Here is a 17,885-nt window from a genome sequence, read left to right as displayed (position 1 = left end):
AGAGCAAAATTCGGCGAGTCGAGTAGAGTCCGTTTAAGTGAGCGGTCGTGGTTTCGCTTAGCACACGACTTATCACATATTTTTTGTGAAGAAAAAAATCTTAAAAAAAAATAAAAAAAAAATTAAAAATATAAAAAGTAACCAAAAAAAATTGTAAAAAGTAGCAAAAAATTCGAGCAAGTGCTGAAAACGTAAGTACAGCAAAAGCAACAAATACCATACAAAGCAAAATCGAAATTTTCTTGTGAAATGTGATTCGTGTGCCACGCAAGATGGCGACGTAAGCTGTCGACCAAAAAGAGCGCATTAAATTGCTAAAGATATCGAACAAAGACCCAGCCCCGCTATGTGATGATTTGCAAGCTGTGAATTGAATGTGGCTTGCATTATGGAATGATTTTAATATTTAAATTTAAAGTACATTTAACAATTCGGGTGCGGACGAAACTTATGCATGTACATTATGGTGTGCGCATGTGGAAATTTTCCAACATGGGTTCTGCTTGTTAGTGTGATGTGTGTGAGAGTGTGTGAAAGAAGGAAAGACGACCACAGCAACAACAAAGCACATGCCTATGCCGCGCGCAGTGTTGCCATGTCGACCAATCGACTCGACTATCGTCCAACTGTCACATGCGTTAGTATTGCCACACAGACACGCACACGCACGTACCCACACTCACACATGTACGGGCGAAGAGCTAAAACAAAAACCACGCCGCTTTTTTGGTTCTTATTTTATATTTGCGATTTTTCTTCTTACCCTTTAGAGAAATGAGAAAAGCGATCGCTGTTTGCACATATAAAATGATTGATAATTGATTGATGATTACTTACATTTATAATTTTGTAATATTTAGGAGGACCTAATCACCAAAAATGGCTTCATTATACGTGGGTGATTTGCACCAGGATATTACTGAAGCGTCACTATTCGACAAGTTCTCCTCTGCTGGACCAGTTCTCTCCATTCGCGTGTGCCGCGACGTGATTACCCGTCGCTCGTTGGGCTATGCCTACGTCAATTTCCAGCAGCCAGCCGATGGTGAGTAATAACGATCGCTGAAGAAACAATTGTGAAATCCACATTACATTGATGGGAAGTGGTCTCCAAAGGTAAAGGGGAGGGACCCCCACAATGACACAAGCAACGGAAAACACGTGTACAATTTTTTTGCAATCACACACACAGACGCATACACTCACAGTACAACAGAGAGTCCGCTTGTCTTTGTGTGAGTGAGTTAAATTCCAGTTTTTGTGTGTCTGAAAGTGAAAGAGAATAAAGGGAGGGAGAGAAGAAATAAACAGCTGGCCTGTTGCCTGCCTGGCCACTCCGTAGTCGTCTAGTCATCATCACAAACTGGAACGTTCCACACAAATTGCAATTTTGATGCTATAATATTTCTTCACTTCACAACAGCTTATCGCTCACGCCACGCCCCGTTCTGCCATCACCTCGCCTCGTCTCGCAATGGCGTCAGTTTTGTTTTGCCTGCATCCAAGTGGACTCACACACACACATATATATGCACAGTCTCGCGGAGAGAAGTTGTGTATAGATTTGTCATTGTGTGTGTCGTAAACATGTGTTTATTGTTTATGCTCAGCGCGCGCATTTGAGAAACTCGCTTTATCTATTTATAGGTTAGATTTGATGTTGCGAATATTTAAACTCTTCAACATTTAGTTTCATGTGCCTCCGTGGCAAAATCTCTGAATATTCCAACGAAAACCAAAACAAAATACTTTTCACTTTGTGTGTTCACTTTCACTTTTTAAAGCTAAAATGCAAGGCCATTGGCAGACGAGACGGCGCGCCTTAGATTCATTCATATACTACTGTTGTTGCTTTTGTTGCTGCTCATTCATTCATTAACACGTGTAAATTCTTGATATGCTAACGACCAAAATTCATGACACTTGAAGCCATGTTTCCCTCTTTGTCTTGTCTTGAAAAAAACGAAAACAAAACTTTCACCACAAAACTATAAACTACGCGTCTCGCCACTTCTGTTGTTGATTACGAAAAGGTCGTTTACATTTTGGTTTATTTATTTTTTATTGAATTAACGAACGGACTTGTGTGAAAGCGTAGTCATCGCATCGCATTCCGCAAAGTTTACTGAACTTCGCCTTCTGGTCTCCAATTTGTTGTTTATGCTTTTTAAGGTTAGAAAGAGTCGTGCAACTTCTACCCATTTGTTGGTCAAATTATTTTTACCATTTTGAGCCGACTAAGATTCACAGTTGCTAAATTAACCAACGTGACTTACCATGTAGATGAGTTCTCTTTCTCTCATTTACAGAAGTAGAAGCGCTACAAAAAAATAAAAATTAAATGGTTCTAGTAGATAGCACCTTATACCCTTAGTCAAAGTATTCACCATGAAATGGCTGAGATTTGAAGGCGCCAGAGTAAAGTACGCAACTCACCAAAGTAAACGAACCTAATGTAGTTTACTTAAGTGGGGAAGCTTTATAACTTATTAGGTTTCAACTTGGAACAGCAACTTCTACCCATTGGTTGGTCAAAAACCTCTATTTTGAGCCGACTAAGATTCATTGTTGCTAGAGCGAAGCACGTAACTTACCATGTAAATGAGTATAGTTGTCATTTGCAGAAGTAGAAGCGTTACAGCATCAAATCGTATCATTTGTAGTATAAAAGGCTTAGGCAACTTCTACCCATTGGTTGGTCAAAGTTTCTTTTGTTTTGAGCCGGCTAAGATTCAAAGTTGCTAGAGAAATGCTGTTGCAGACTTGACTTACCATGTGCCGAGGTTTTTGCATTGCCCAGCGCAGAAGTAGAAGAGTCACAAAATTGTTTATAATTGACGATCCATTTAATGAGAATGAATACCTTATGAATTATTACTAATTATTGTTTATCTATTATCATCTTATTCTATTTGTATAGCTGAGCGCGCTTTGGATACAATGAATTTTGACTTAGTTCGTAACAAGCCCATACGCATTATGTGGTCGCAGCGCGATCCATCATTGCGCCGTTCTGGCGTTGGCAATGTGTTCATAAAGAACTTGGATAAGACCATTGATAATAAGGCCATTTACGACACTTTCTCAGCCTTTGGCAACATTTTGAGCTGCAAAGTTGCAACCGATGAGAAGAGCAATTCCAAAGGTTATGGCTTTGTGCATTTTGAAACAGAGGAGGCTGCCAATACGTCCATCGACAAGGTCAATGGTATGTTGCTCAATGGCAAGAAAGTCTACGTTGGCAAATTCATCCCACGCAAGGAGCGCGAGAAGGAACTGGGCGAGAAGGCCAAACTCTTCACAAATGTCTATGTGAAGAATTTTACCGAAGAATTTGATGATGAGAAACTCAAGGAATTCTTTGAGCCATACGGCACTATCACCAGCTACAAAGTAAGTATCTTAGAAACTGCCGCTCTTGATTAGCTGGATTGTAAATAAACGATTTTGATCATAGGTCATGTCCAAGGAGGACGGCAAGAGCAAGGGATTCGGTTTTGTGGCCTATGAGACCACCGAGGCTGCTGAGGCCGCCGTCCAGGCACTAAATGGCAAGGAAATGGGCGAAGGCAAGTCATTGTATGTGGCTCGCGCCCAAAAGAAGGCCGAGCGCCAACAGGAGCTGAAGCGCAAGTTCGAGGAACTGAAGAAGAAGCGTCACGAATCCGTATTTGGTGTTAATTTGTACGTGAAGAATCTAGACGATTCCATTGATGATGATCGTCTGCGTAAGACGTTCTCGCTGTACGGCACTATCACATCGGCTAAGGTCATGACTGATGAGGAGGGTCGCTCCAAGGGCTTCGGTTTCGTGTGCTTCATTTCGCCGAATGAAGCCACTTGCGCCGTCACTGAACTGAACGGTCGTGTTCTCGGCAGCAAGCCATTGTATGTGGCACTGGCTCAGCGCAAGGAGGAGCGTAAGGCACACCTCGCTACACAGTATATGCGCCACATGACTGGCATGCGTATGCAGCAACTTGGACAAATATTCCAGCCGAATACGGCCAGCGGTTTCTTTGTACCCACAATGCCGCCAGGCCAACGTTTCTTCGGCCCACAGTTGACCACACAGATGCGCAACACACCACGCTGGGCTCCACCAGTGCGTGCCCCAGCTGCTGTGCCGAGCGTGCAGCCAGGCGCTGCATCCGCCGCTGCTGGTGGTTTCCAAGGTGCTGGCGGTGCGGTGCCCACACAGTTCCGCCAGTCTGCAGCCGGTGCCCGTGGCGCACAGCCTCAGCCAGTGCAGGGCACGCATGCAGCTGCTGCCGCCGCCGCGGCCAATAATATGCGCAGCTCTGGAGCCCGCGCTATCACTGGCCAACAATCGGTGGCCGCACCCAATATGCAAATCGCTGGCGCTCAAATTCCCGGCGGTGCTCAACAGCGTACTGCTAGCTACAAATACACAGCCAACATGCGTAATCCGCCGGTTCAACAGATGCAGCAGGCCCAGCCAATGCAGCAGCAGTTGCAGGGCAACAGTAAGTCAAATGTCACATTACATTTCCTTTGAAGATTTTTGCTAAATTAGCATGTACCATCTTCAACACGTTACAGAGCAAGAGAAACTTGTCGCCTCTCTGTTGGCCAATGCTACGCCTCAGGAGCAGAAGCAGATCTTGGGCGAGCGTCTGTATCCGATGATTGAGCGCATGCACGCTACACTTGCTGGCAAAATCACTGGCATGTTGCTCGAGATTGAGAACTCAGAGCTTATGCTTATGCTGGAGGATAAGGAGGCACTCAAGGCTAAGGTGGAGGAAGCTGTGGCTGTGCTGCAGGTTCATCGCGTCACCGATCAAGCCAACTAAGCTCGAACAACAAAAAAGCGGATTAAAAATTTTTACAAATCACTCGACACCTAAAAATGTAAGTGATGTTTATATTCATTATGTACGTAAATGCTAATTGTGTTCTCTCTTACAGTTTTTTCCCTCATTCACTTTCAATTTTATAAAAACAGAAATAGTTCGCATTTTGATGCTCATGCAAAGAAAAAAAAACGCATCGAATGACGAAAGAAACGAGAAACAACAAAACAAAGAGGATAGGAAATTCCAGAAGAGCCGGTTATATTTCTATCGCGACGAACCAAACAATTTCAATCATTTAATTTCGAACGCATTTACGCAAATACTGGAAACCTGAGCTGAGGAAGTCAAAAACCAGCTTTCAACTAAACACAACAAGCACAGAATTATATATATATATATATATATATATTTATATATTGTATACGCAGATAAAGTTTTCATAATTTCGCGAATCAAATGAAAAGAAAAACCCAAACACAATGAAGAGGATGTAAACAAACACACAGATACACTTGATTTACATATAGATTTGTGTGTATGTATATAAATATATATATAAATGTTTTCCCGATTTTTTTTTTTTTTTGCTAATCTGAATAATTATTTTGTATGCGTAAGCATAGAAACACAGTGCAGAATAAATTATAACGAATGCAAAAATTATAAATCTTCGGTAATGAAATTATACAAATAATTGAAATTGTTGTGACATTCGTCGATGTTAGTTTCTTGTAGCATCCATAAGCAAACACTTTAAAAAAATTTTCGTACACTATTTTTATGTTTTTTAATCTTTCAAACAACATCAACAAAAGCGAAAGTAAAATGTAATATTTTTTCTGTAATTTCAACAAGAAAAGTCACTTTTAAAAAATATGAAAAAAATAATACAAAAAAATTGCAAAAAACTTAAAATAAATAAAAACGAAAAAATGTAAAAGAAAAACGAGAGTTATAGAGCAGAGAAAAACAAACCAACAACAAAAAACAACAACCGCAAGAATATGAGAATCAAGTTTTTGCTACTTTGAAAACCAACAAAAAATCAATATGTTGAGAAAAATACAATTTTAAAAGCAAACATAAACGCAAAGAAAAGAAAAAATGAAAAGAAAAACCATGCAAAAAAATTGAAAAATCTATGTAAAAACAAAAAAAAAACATACATATATAAATATATTAAAACATATATGAAAAATATAAGAAAACATGAAGAGCGCTAAAGCGCGAAAAAATCGCGTGAAAAGAATTTCAAGAGGGGAAATGCGAGAAGGAAAGATTTTTATGTTTATTATCAACAAAGTAAAAACAGAAATTTCAAATTCATTACAATTTGCATACATATATGAATTTATATATATATATATATATGTATACATATATATATATATACATATACATATATATATATATATATATATATATATATATATATATATACATATATATATATATATATTTAATATATTGGGAAATTAAAGAAAATATGTAAAGCGAGCGAACGCCAAGTTATTTTTTATTATTTGCGTTCAGCCTTTTGTTAGATAAGATGTTTTTACACCATGCATACGATTATTAAACAGATAAAACAAAAGGATAAAAAGATTAAGCCGTGCGCATGTAGCATGCAGCAGTGAAAATAAAATTCATATTTTTTTATTAAACAACAAGAAAAAGCAAGAAAAAAATATTTGAAAAAATTGCAAAATACAACAAAAAAAAAAACATTTATACAGCCGCAAGAAGATATTTCAAATATATATAACAAAAACCAACAAACAACACACACATAACCGAAACCCGATTTGGAATATTAAAGATTTTTTGAGTATATTGCTGAAGAGATCAAGAAGATCAAGCGAATTAAACACCTTTTTATTCAAATCAAAGACAACATAAATACAAAGCATACACACACACATAAACATTTTATATATATATATATAGCAGATATATATTTAAGGCGATAACAAACAATAATTTGTATTATTCAAAATCGTGACAAATATATAAACGCCGCTTTTGAGCCAATCTAAGAAATGAAAATAATTGAATGATTTTTTGAAGTAGGCGCACAGCAAGCAGTCAAAAAGAACAGTCAAAAAATACTTTGTACACCCTGAAAATTTAATTAAATAAAATTCCACTTCGGCAAAAACACAAGCCAAAAAATGTTTTATTTCACTTTCAGAAATGAAGAACAATGGGTAAGATATTATGGTACCAATGAATGGAGTGTAACTAAGTCCAAAAGCATCATCCATCCCGTTATTTATGAGCATGGCGTACATATTCGCAAGTTGCTATTTTTATATTATACATGTATTCATACATGTATTACTTAGCTTTCCCAGACCATTATATAAGATGCCGTACATGTGTTTTATTTTGATAATCACGATTTAATTCTATAACGTTTGTCATTACAAAAACTTAGCAAATATTCCAAGAGAAAATAATTTAATAAATAATTGTAGAATTTGAATGAACAATTTGTCTTGACATTTAAGTGCGTATTGTCCCTTAAAGTTAAATAGTTTAACAAAGCAAAGTATATTGAATTAGATGAATAAAGTTTTGGCTTTTATGGCTTAGCTGAAAGGAGAACTCTATGCTGTCCGGCCCATCCATTGTGTGACTAGAGCAGGCTTTGTTTATTGTCTCCGGAGCATATTTAGTCCTCATCATCATCATCATCGGAGGGCACAAACAGATCGTTCTCTTCCAAAAAGTTCGCAACATTCTTACTAATGGTGGCACCTACAAAGAGTCCAGGAATCACAGCACAGATGATGGCGAACAAACCAAAGGGCATCTCCCCTGGTTTTGGCTTCAAGGCTCCACTACGGAAGTGAACTCCTGACATTTGGCGAGTCACATTGACTTCTTTACGGACACTTTGACGAGCCAGTTGATGAATGGCAGCGTTGATGAATGGCAAACGTGAAACAATCATGTTGGTGTCCTTTTTATTAGCTTTCCCTATGTATTTTTTTTATATTAATATATATAAGTATGTACAATATAGAGGTGGAACAACGTCAATGACTCAATATATCGATAATTAAGCATCATTAAAATCGGTTTCTTTGAAAAAAAATTTAAACATATATATAGTTCTCCTCCTTACAAACAGTGTACATTTATTTTTATTTAATTTAATTTATTTTGAACGGTAACGTATGAAATAAAGTGCAAACATACAAATCGGAATATATTATATGTAAAGACACTGTCCAGTATTTTTCGGTATATTTTTCAGTCAATCAATGTATATCGAGGTGAAACCAAAAAACAAATTCACCTCACTATAATATTTGTTAAATATGCGCGCCAAGTTTTGAACATCTTACCAATGTTCTTACTACTATATCATTAATTATAAGGAGTTCAAAATAAACTCCATAATAACTACTCACAGGAATAAAATCATTGTTTTGAACATAATGAAGTATTTGATATTTGACATAAATCACTTTCAACAAAAAATAAAGAATAATAATAATAAATCATTTTAATAATATAATAATGTTTAACATATATTTGTAAAGTATAAAGTATAAATGCATCAGAATTAAAGTCAATACTAATATAATAAATTATGCTTTTGAAATCTAAATGACATTTCGAATCAAATAAATCTCAAAAGTCAAGGTATTAATTGTTTGGCTGGGGACATATTGACGAGACGCCTTCAGATGCTTCTGGGCCAGCATAGGCTGCTGCAGAATGCTGATGTCATTCATCGCCTTGTTGCTTGAATACTTTTGCTCCATGATGCTTGCGACCGAGCGTGCGTCAACGAGAACAACAGAAAGTCACAATCTGTTGCAACGGTGTGTATCGTTGCCGCAGGAGCAGAAGCGGATGCAGAATTGCTGGGATGGCTCATGTTGGTGTTTTCTGCCTAACTATGCACAATTAACGAACCACAACACGCGCTGCTGCTGTGAAATTGAGGAAATCGACGGCTTTGAATTCACCAATTGATTTATATTACGTCTTGGTCCAATTTAGTTTACTAGATTTGGCAAAAGTTCAGTGCAGTTCAATTAAACTTATCGATCTTGAAGTGACGTGAGAACTGAAAAAATTAGATTGTTAATAGTTTGATAAAGGTAATTATAAGTAATAACTAGCAGTTCATTCATTTTTGGCAATTGAAATTAAATTTTTGTATTTCAGTCAAAGGAAGAAAACGTTCAACGGGAATACTCTGCTTAGAATGGGCTGCATCATTGAAAATTTTCGTTAAATAGAATTTCCGGCGGCATCATTCTATAAGCGGCTATGTGTAAGAGAGGGACGGTTAATGGAACCACATCATTGAAGCAGATGTATGTATGTAGTACATACTATGTACTTGTTATAAATAGGGTTTAAAATGATCCAAGCTTTCTGTTGGCGCATTTGATGTACATTAGTTAAGATAATGAAGTTGTCAAATGAAGTTATTAGAATTAGGGCGAAGCGAGAGCGCAATAAAGCTTTCGTTTTGCTCTCTGAGCGAATTCGCCTCGCTTCGCCACTCTAGTTAAGTTAGGCTTAATGTAACTTAGCATAGAATCATAAACATAGTTGAAATTGAGAACTCTACAGCGCGTCATCATTTACTCCGTTTTCGTTTTCGTCGTCTAACAACAACAATTAGGTCCAGTCTTTGTGTTCGCGAATAAAGCGGAATTATAATTGCAAAAACTCTTGTAATTTTTTCATGGCGCCCCCGGGTGGACTCTAATTGTTGTTGAACGCGAGTGCTTGATTTAAAATAGAAAACAGAAAACAAACCAAAACAAATTCGCGCCGGTCGCAAATATAATAAAATATAAACAATCAATTGTCTTGTGCCAGTGCTGTGATCTCCTTGTGTTTCTCATCGGTGGATTTTTCGGCATCATCGCTGGAGGATACCCTGCACCAAGCAGAACACACAGAGGAAAGTGGCTGGGATCATTAAAGATCGCCAATTCCAGGTAGTGTGCGAAAAATTGGAAGCGAAAAACTGAATTGGTTGCCAAGTTGCAAAATTCTAGTGACGCTTTCAATTCTTGGCACATACGTAATAGTAGAGCATTTGTTTTTAAATTTTATATTTTAATTTAAAAAAAAAGTGAACCGCTTAGGCAGAATATTGTTTTTGTTTTCTAAGTGAAAGTGACTAGGGGAAATTCTTATTTCCATTGCATCGAACTTCTTCTCTTAGTTCGTTGCAATTTTCGCTTTCGTCGCCCCCTTTGTCACCAGATTCGTAGCCGCTGTAAGTTGTGTGCTGTTGCTAAGCGCACATACGTATATACATACATATATACCCGCAAGTAGAGATGGGCGCGTGTCTAAAATTTTCAACACGACACAACACGAACACGAAAAATTTTTTTTTGTGTAACACGAACACGCACGGTCGATTTTGGTCCAACACGAACACGCACGAAACACGCACGAACAACACGAAATTTTTTTTTCATATTTATTTCAATTTTGTATCATATTACATTACAATGTAATGATTATTTTGAGTCAGTGAGCTTTTATTAACAATAACCTTTGTTGGAGCCCGGATAAATAAAAAGACGCGCTAAATTTCTTATTAAAAGTAATGGTACTTTATTCACTTTTTATTACATTAAAGGTAAATGCGCATGGCGAAAGTTAACATAAAAAACATTAAAATTAATTCATATTTTTGTATAAAAATACCAGTTTATCCAAATTGCTGCTGAGCAATCTTGTTCTGCGCTCGCACAGAACCATGCCAGACGTTGAGAACACTCTTTCGCTCGTAGCTGAGCTGATTGGTATATTTAAAATTTGCTTTGCCAGTTTTTGAAGACACTTAAGTTTATTAGCGTTTCTCCAAAACTCTAAAACATTGTTTTCATTTTCTTTGCCGCATTTGTAATAGTTATCTATTTCAATGTCGACAGCGCTGCGCACTAATTTAACCTTTTTAGCATTGGTTTCATCTCTAAATTCAAAAAAATCATGGGCTTCATTAGCCGATGTGCTTTTCTCAGGACTGGTATTTTCAATTGAATATTCAGATAATATGCCTTTGATCGTAGCAAAAGTGTCATTTCTTTCCGTTTCTGTTAAAAAATTAAGCTGCCTAAACGGCGGGTTTAAAAAAAGACCGACGTAATGCAGGTTGGTTGGCTTAAGACGCTTATCAAGTTGTAAGAGAGTATTAGTTTTAAGTTGAGATATAACAAATGAATCTAACATTTTTTGATTACAGTGTGATTTTAATTTGTTGTACCAAAGAACATAAATATGTATGGTGGGTTCTTTTTCGGAACTAAATTTTTCAGAACATTCTTTAAAAGGTTTTAAGAATTCTAGAACTTGATTTATAATTTCAAAGTCAATATCAGCAATTCGATTCGATTGATTTTTTTCACTTAAAAGATATTTTATTTCATCCTTAACGTCAAATATACTTTGAAGCATAATATACACCGAGTTCCATCTAGTTTGTACATCTTGTTTTAGTGACTTGCTTAATTTATTGTTCAACTCTGAATGCTTGAAATATTTAACCAATTTCTTCGACGCATCAATAAGCTGCCTAATTTCATAAATTGGATCCTTTTCGAGGACATCGGTCATTAAAAGATTCAAATTGTGGCATGCGCACGATAGTCTCTTAAAATTATTAAAAGCCGAAACAACATTTGCTCCGTTGTCGGTGACAATTACAGAGTTTATCAACTTATTATCGATGTTAAATTGTTTTAAAATGTCGGTTACATGCAATAAAATATTAGCTCCGGTTTTTTTCTCTGCCTCGAATTCTTTAACACCCAATATTTTAACATTTAACTTAAATTCAGCACATATATAATGAGCGCTTAAGCTTACAAAACTCCGCTGCGTGTACGAGTCGGTCCACATATCCGTTGTGAAGGCTAATTGTTGTTCTATAAGCGCTGTGCTTAGCTCCTTATGTATACGCTCGTATTCCTTTATCATGACGGAGTAAGTAAGAGTTTTTCTCGATACGGATACATCCTTATATTTTTGAACGCCATATGCAGCTCCTAGATTTATAAGGGCTTGAGCATACTCCTGGAATCCTTCGCCTAAACAAAATAAAAAGTAATTACATATATATACATATTAATTAATATTTAATCCACAGGTGCCCAAGCTCAGTAGCTCTTTTCCACAATACACACAAATAAAAAAACATTGATCCGATGATACAAAAACAGCGAGTTATGAGCTTGGGTACCACTAATTTAACACTCATATTCACACAAATAAACTCGGCACTGTACATATGAATGTGTGTAAATGTATATGTGTACATATATTGCATATATTTTAACTCACCTTCGGTGACGCTGAGAGGCTGTAAATCCTTAGGCTGCAAACAGAGTGCGCGAATTCACCCAATTAATTTGGGAAGAAAAACATTCGGCGAATTTCATCATTTGTTTGATGAGCTGCGTCAAGATGAAAAAAAAAATTTGGAGTATATCCGAATAAAAATTAGCATATTTGATTACATTCTGTTAAAAATTGAACCACTAATTATTAAAAATTGGATAAATTTTGAGACACAATAGACTATTTTTTATTTAAAAAGTGAATAAAAAAAAACAAATATTATACCCACTCTGAAACAACAAAGCTGAAGAAAAAAAAAAAAAACAACTAAAACCCCAATTATACCTGCAGAAAGGCAAATTGTAACGTTAAGGTAGAAAATTATTCAAAATATATTTAGTTCATTCATTTCAATCATTTTAACTTTTCATTTAGTTACATGTTTATTTAATTTTTCTTAATTCGAAAATTAACTCTTCATTTATAATTCACATTTTCACAAAACTTGTCCGTCAGGCAAATCTCAAATCACATGTAAATTGTAACATGCATTGCGCCAAAGCATGGGTAGAACAAAAAAAATATCAACAAAGGCAAAATAGCAAGCGATTCGTCTTCAAAAACAGTACTGCACCGTTTGAAGCGAATTGCTTGCGTTTCGTCTTCATCTTCGTCTTCGGCTTTGCGCGCACTCTGTTTGCGGGCGAGCGAATTCATATGAATTGCTCTGCACTGTTTTTCGTCTTCGTCTTCGTCTTCATCATCGTCTTCGTCTCAGCGCGCACTCTGTTTGCAGCCTTAGCCACGAAAGCCAACTGTTTGATGGCCAGGTTATTTATGACATTTTGCGGAACTTTTTTATGCACAAAAGACGGCAAAGTAGGTTGGCGTGCGTCCGCTTGAACGGCACATTTGTGACGATTTAATACGCCGGTTCCGGTCTTCGGCGTGTATGCGAATACAACTTTGCACTTTTTGCAGCACACAAAGTTTAGGATCTCACCACAGCATTCAATTAAATTAAACGTCTGCCAAATAAGACTTTTGGCTTTCGAATTGTTAATTAATTTGTATTTTTCGTCCCCTTTGGCAATCGCTTCTTGAATTTGAATGCGCCTCTCCATTTTTATCTTTCTAGCATCCAGCTCAAAGAAACAATGTGATCGTATGTGGTCTACAGTGTGGCCAATTCTTGCTGAGGAAATATACTAAAAAATAGTGCAGTCGAGCAATATTGCCAATAAGGCAAAAAAAATCAAATTTTTTGCTTCGTGTTGTCGTGTTGTTTCGTGTTGTCGTGTTGGAGTGCGCAGCACGAGCACGCACGAACACGCGAAATTTGATTGCGTGCAACACGAACACGCGTGTTGAGTCGTGTCACGATGTGACACGAGAATTAACACGACACGCGCCCAACTCTACCCGCAAGCCAACACTGCACCGGTGCATTTCGGCTCCGTGTTGTTGTTGCTTGCATTTTCGTTTCGTTTCGCGCGCTTAGAAACAGCGCACATACACACATACATACGTTAGCAAGCCAGTATCTGCACAGTGCATTGCGCTCTGTAGTCTGTGTTGTTGCTTGCACTTTTCGTTGTCGCGCGCTTTGCAGCGCTTAGAACTCGCTCCCCTACATTCGTTGGTTGAGCATATCAGTGCGATATCTCGTTTGCTCCCTCGAATTGTGTACTCCCCTATTATTGTCCGAGAAAGCTTAGTGGTTAGCTTAGGACAATTTAAAAATAATAATAATAAAAAAAAAATTAAGTAAAAATAAAAGAATAGTTCAAAATAATAATTCAAAAAAAAAAAATAATAAATTTTTTTTTTTTTAATTTTCTTTTTCATTGTTGTTGTTGAAAGCAACAAGATTTATTTTGTCTTTTATTTTTATATTTTTTTTGTCGTCTCCTCTAATAACCTAAATAAAAAATGAATTCGAAAGAAACTCTTGAAGGCTCTAAAAAGAAACTTGCTATTTGCGTGAAGAGCATTTGCAGAGTTAATAATCAAATTCTCGATGACACGATCGGTCGAGATTTGACAGAGCTAGAGTGCAGGCTTGAGATGTTGTCGTCGCATATTGAAAATGCTCTCAAATATCAAAGCAGAATTGAGACATTTGACGAATATGACGATTACCGGTGCGAGTTAGAAGAGATTTGCATTACTGCAAAGGCAAGGCTGAAGGCGATGGTGAAATCGTTGACCGATACTTCATCCGCCAATATATCGATTCAGCCGATTGCCGCTCCTCGTACCCGTCTGCCTAAACTCTCATTGCCAAAGTTCAGCGGAAAGTATTCCGAATTTAAGAATTTCATAAGTTTGTTTGAGACTCTTGTTGACAATGACCATTCAATTCCGCGCATTGAGAAATTCAATCATCTCATTTCTTGTCTCTCTGGTGAGGCTCTTGGAACGGTGAGAGCGTTTCAAGTCACCGAGGACAACTATGAGAAAGCAATGGCGAGTTTGAAAAAGAGTGTATGACAATGATTGTCTGATATTTAATGAAAATATCACTGCTCTTTTCAATTTGCCAAAGATTTCGCAGCCCTCCGCTTCAGCGTTGCGAAACTTGATTGACACTGTCTCTGCGATATACGGATCTTTGTTGTCGATAGGTGATGATAAGAAGATTGCAAATTCAATCCTTATTCACCTGGTCATGCACAAAGTTTATGCAATGACAAAGAAGAAGTGGGATGAGCAGCTAGATTACACGAAAATTCCATTATGGAGTGAGTGTGAAACTGTGCTTAATCGTCGATATCAGCACTTGTCAGCTGAGAATTCGACAAAGTCCGATAGTCAAGCCGTTTCCACTAAACAGCTTAATAAAAGCTCGTTTTCGTGTACGACGCTCAAAGATAAGATTGATCAAAAGGCCTAAATATGCGAATATTGCAATTCCGAAGATCATTCCATCGTGAGTTGCTCGATGTTTGCTGCCTTGGCAGTTAAACAGAGATTCGACTACGCGAAAACAACTGCATTATGCATAAATTGTCTTCGGAAGGGTCACACTGTCGCCAAATGTAAGCAAAAAAGTGTCGTGTGTGCTGCCGTTCACATCATACGTTTTGCTGCACATATATTCTGCGACTACAAATAGTAGAGCGTTACCACCCCCGAGTCTCTCCGCTGTTGAGCCTGATCGTCCATCCACTTCACATGCGATGCATGCGACCGTGTCAGATAAAGTGATCCTGGCCACAGCAGTCATCAAAATAAAGACGAATTCAGGCGATTTCGTCTTAGCCCGAGCTTTGCTGGACTCTGGGTCACAAATTAATTTTGTGACTGAGGAACTAGCTCAGCGGCTGCATTTGCGTAGAGAAGACTCGTGCATCAGCTTGCTTGGCATTGGTGAATCCAATTCTCAAGTTAAAAAAAAGATACACACTGTGGTGAAGTCGCGAGTTGGCTGCAATGAATACGCGATCGATTTATGGATCCTCAAATCGATCTCAGGTTATCAGCCAGATCACACTGTAAATGTCAGTGGCTGGAAGATACCTGACAATATTCAGCTAGCGGATCCCTATTTCTTTAAACCGCAGAAAATTGATCTTCTTATCGGCGCTGAAACATTCTTTGACCTATTGTCCGTTGGCCAAATCAAGCAAGGTCCAGAGTGTCCAATCCTCCAAAAGACAAGCCTTGGGTGGATTGTCTCGGGGCGGTACACTCCTGGTGAAAAATCTCACCAGAAGATGACTGTCAATCTGAGCTATCAGGAAGAAAGTTTGAGCTCGATTGACAAGACCTTGCTGAAGTTTTTGGACTGTCGAAGATGTGCGCTCTCCCTCCAAAGTCCTTTCCGCTGAACAACAAAGTTGTGAAGATCATTTCACAAATAATGTGAGAAGATTGCCGTCTGGTCGTTTCGAAGTAAGACTGCCGTTTAAATCAGATTCGCACCAGCTTGGGTGCTCATTGAAGTTGCTAAACGGCGGTTTTTGTCGCTTGAAAAACGCTTAACTCGAGATCCCGAGTTAAAGCGAATGTACTTGGAATTTATGGAAGAATATGTAGAGATGGGCCACATGTCCGAAGTGAGTCACATCCTTCCAAGTACACCACACTATGTGATTCCGCACCAATGTGTATTACGGCCCCAAAGCACTTCGACAAAGCTGAGGGTCGTATTTGATGCTTCGTGTCGCACTTCGACACATAAGGCGTTGAATGACATTCTTATGGTCGGGCCGACCATTCAAGAAGAGCTGTTTTCGACTCTGCTTCGTTTTCGATTGCATAAATACGCATTAACGGCCGACATCAAAAAGATGTACCGCCAAGTTATGGTGCACGAGGCAGATCGAAACTATCAGCTCATAGTGTGGAGAAAAGATCCATCAGACTCGTTGAGATTATTCAGATTAAATACTGTAACATATGGCACTGCGCCAGCGCCATTCTTGGCCATACGGTGTTTGATCCAGCTGAGCGAGATTGCGAAATCCTCGCACCCCATGGCAGTTGAAGTTATCAGGCAAGACTTCTACGTTGACGATATGTTGACTGGTGCCGCATGCGTCGAGGACCTGAAGACAATTAAGTCTGAAGTGTCGCAGATACTGCTAGGAGCAGGTTTTGAACTTGCGAAGTGGTTCTCGAATGCTCCTGGGTTCTCCGCATCAAACAGTACACCAAAGCCGATAACGATCTCCGAGACTGACGCAACCAAGACTCTAGGTGTGATTTGGTTGCCAAATGAAGACGTGTTCCAATTCCGGATCGACGATTCATTCATGGGTCTTAAAGCGACAAAACGGAACATTCTCTCGGTGACATCGCGGTTATTCGATCCGCTTGGCCTATTGAGTCCCTTAATTATAAAAGCAAAGATACTGCTTCAAGAGCTCTGGCTTCAAAAGTTGGAGTGGGACGAATCCATACCATTGAGTTTGGATACATCGTGGCAGCAATTGAAGTCAAATTTGACACAATTGCAAAACATTAAAGTGCCACGATATTTGTTCACAGAGCCTACGTCACCGATAGAGATACATGGCTTCGCCGACGCCTCAATAAGAGCGTATAGGGCGTGTATTTACGTTCGTACGCAAACTGCAGAAGGTTGTAAAGTATCATTACTAACCTCAAAATCAAAAGTAGCTCCCCTCAAGACTAAGACTCTTCCTAGACTTGAGTTGTGTGCAGCTCACCTTCTTGCAGAACTCTGCCACCGCATCCGAAGGCTGATCCGAGCTCCAATTGAACGGACGGTTCTTTGGTCAGATTCGGAAGTCACTCTTCATTGGATCCGGTCACATCCTTCCACTCTCGCGACATTCGTGTCGAATCGAGTGGCCGAGATTCAAGAGTGGTCAGAGAGCGTGGAATGGCGTCATGTTCCAACTAAGCAGAACCCCGCAGACATTGTATCGAGACGTTGCGATGTGACTGAACTGTGCGCGTCAATGTGGTTTAGTGGTCCATCATTCTTGATGGAACCACACGACGCATGGCCAGTTAACCACCATTTCGTCTCTGAAGAGACGCGCAATTTGGAAGTGCGCAAAACAGCTGTTGGACTGACAGCTATAGTGGTAAAGTCAGAACTAGTGGACTCGATCGAAAGTTTTTCGTCGCACACAAGTCTGTTGAGAGTGTTCGCTTATGTGTTCCGCTTCATTCGAAGATGCAAAGACAAAACAGTTCAATTTGAACTGGTTCCAACGGCATCAGAACTGAAAGAAGCATTCAGTAAAATAATAGAAGTAA

General features: G+C 38.5%; 3 protein-coding genes across 3 annotated transcripts; 2 read left to right on the top strand and 1 right to left on the bottom strand.

The window, feature by feature from the left end:
• The first annotated feature begins 12 nt into the window (after positions 1–12).
• Positions 13–5,869, top strand: LOC117570422 (polyadenylate-binding protein). The gene is made up of 6 exons (XM_034252055.2): positions 13–191; positions 861–1,045; positions 2,921–3,393; positions 3,458–4,487; positions 4,564–4,875; positions 4,933–5,869. The coding sequence occupies exons 2-5, from the start codon at positions 880–882 to the stop codon at positions 4,815–4,817; spliced, it is 1,923 nt and encodes a 640-aa protein (XP_034107946.1). The 5' UTR covers positions 13–191; positions 861–879; the 3' UTR covers positions 4,818–4,875; positions 4,933–5,869.
• A 518-nt stretch (positions 5,870–6,387) lies between these two features.
• LOC117570875 (essential MCU regulator, mitochondrial) lies at positions 6,388–7,868 on the bottom strand. Its single transcript, XM_034252768.2, has one exon. It carries the CDS (start codon positions 7,774–7,776, stop codon positions 7,495–7,497), a length of 282 nt encoding a protein of 93 aa, XP_034108659.1. The 5' UTR covers positions 7,777–7,868; the 3' UTR covers positions 6,388–7,494.
• A 7,463-nt stretch (positions 7,869–15,331) lies between these two features.
• LOC127565665 (uncharacterized) lies at positions 15,332–15,982 on the top strand. The gene has a single exon (XM_052005305.1). It carries the CDS (start codon positions 15,332–15,334, stop codon positions 15,980–15,982), a length of 651 nt encoding a protein of 216 aa, XP_051861265.1.
• Positions 15,983–17,885: the final 1,903 nt, after the last annotated feature.

This window comes from Drosophila albomicans, chromosome 3 (assembly GCF_009650485.2).
Source record: "Drosophila albomicans strain 15112-1751.03 chromosome 3, ASM965048v2, whole genome shotgun sequence".
Lineage (NCBI taxonomy): Eukaryota > Metazoa > Arthropoda > Insecta > Diptera > Drosophilidae > Drosophila > Drosophila albomicans.
This window is presented reverse-complemented; position numbering and strand designations above follow the sequence as displayed.

What these genes read in the sequence shown, in the direction of transcription:
- LOC117570875 (XM_034252768.2), bottom strand. Translation starts at nt 7,776, where the DNA reads ATGATTGTTTCACGTTTGCCATTCATCAACGCTGCCATTCATCAACTG.
- LOC127565665 (XM_052005305.1), top strand. Translation starts at nt 15,332, where the DNA reads ATGCATGCGACCGTGTCAGATAAAGTGATCCTGGCCACAGCAGTCATC.
- LOC117570422 (XM_034252055.2), top strand. Translation starts at nt 880, where the DNA reads ATGGCTTCATTATACGTGGGTGATTTGCACCAGGATATTACTGAAGCG. An exon ending in GCACTATCACCAGCTACAAA is followed by an intron (nt 3,394 to 3,457) that starts GTAAGTATCTTA and finishes TTTTGATCATAG; the next exon opens with GTCATGTCCAAGGAGGACGG. An exon ending in GCAGCAGTTGCAGGGCAACA is followed by an intron (nt 4,488 to 4,563) that starts GTAAGTCAAATG and finishes AACACGTTACAG; the next exon opens with AGCAAGAGAAACTTGTCGCC.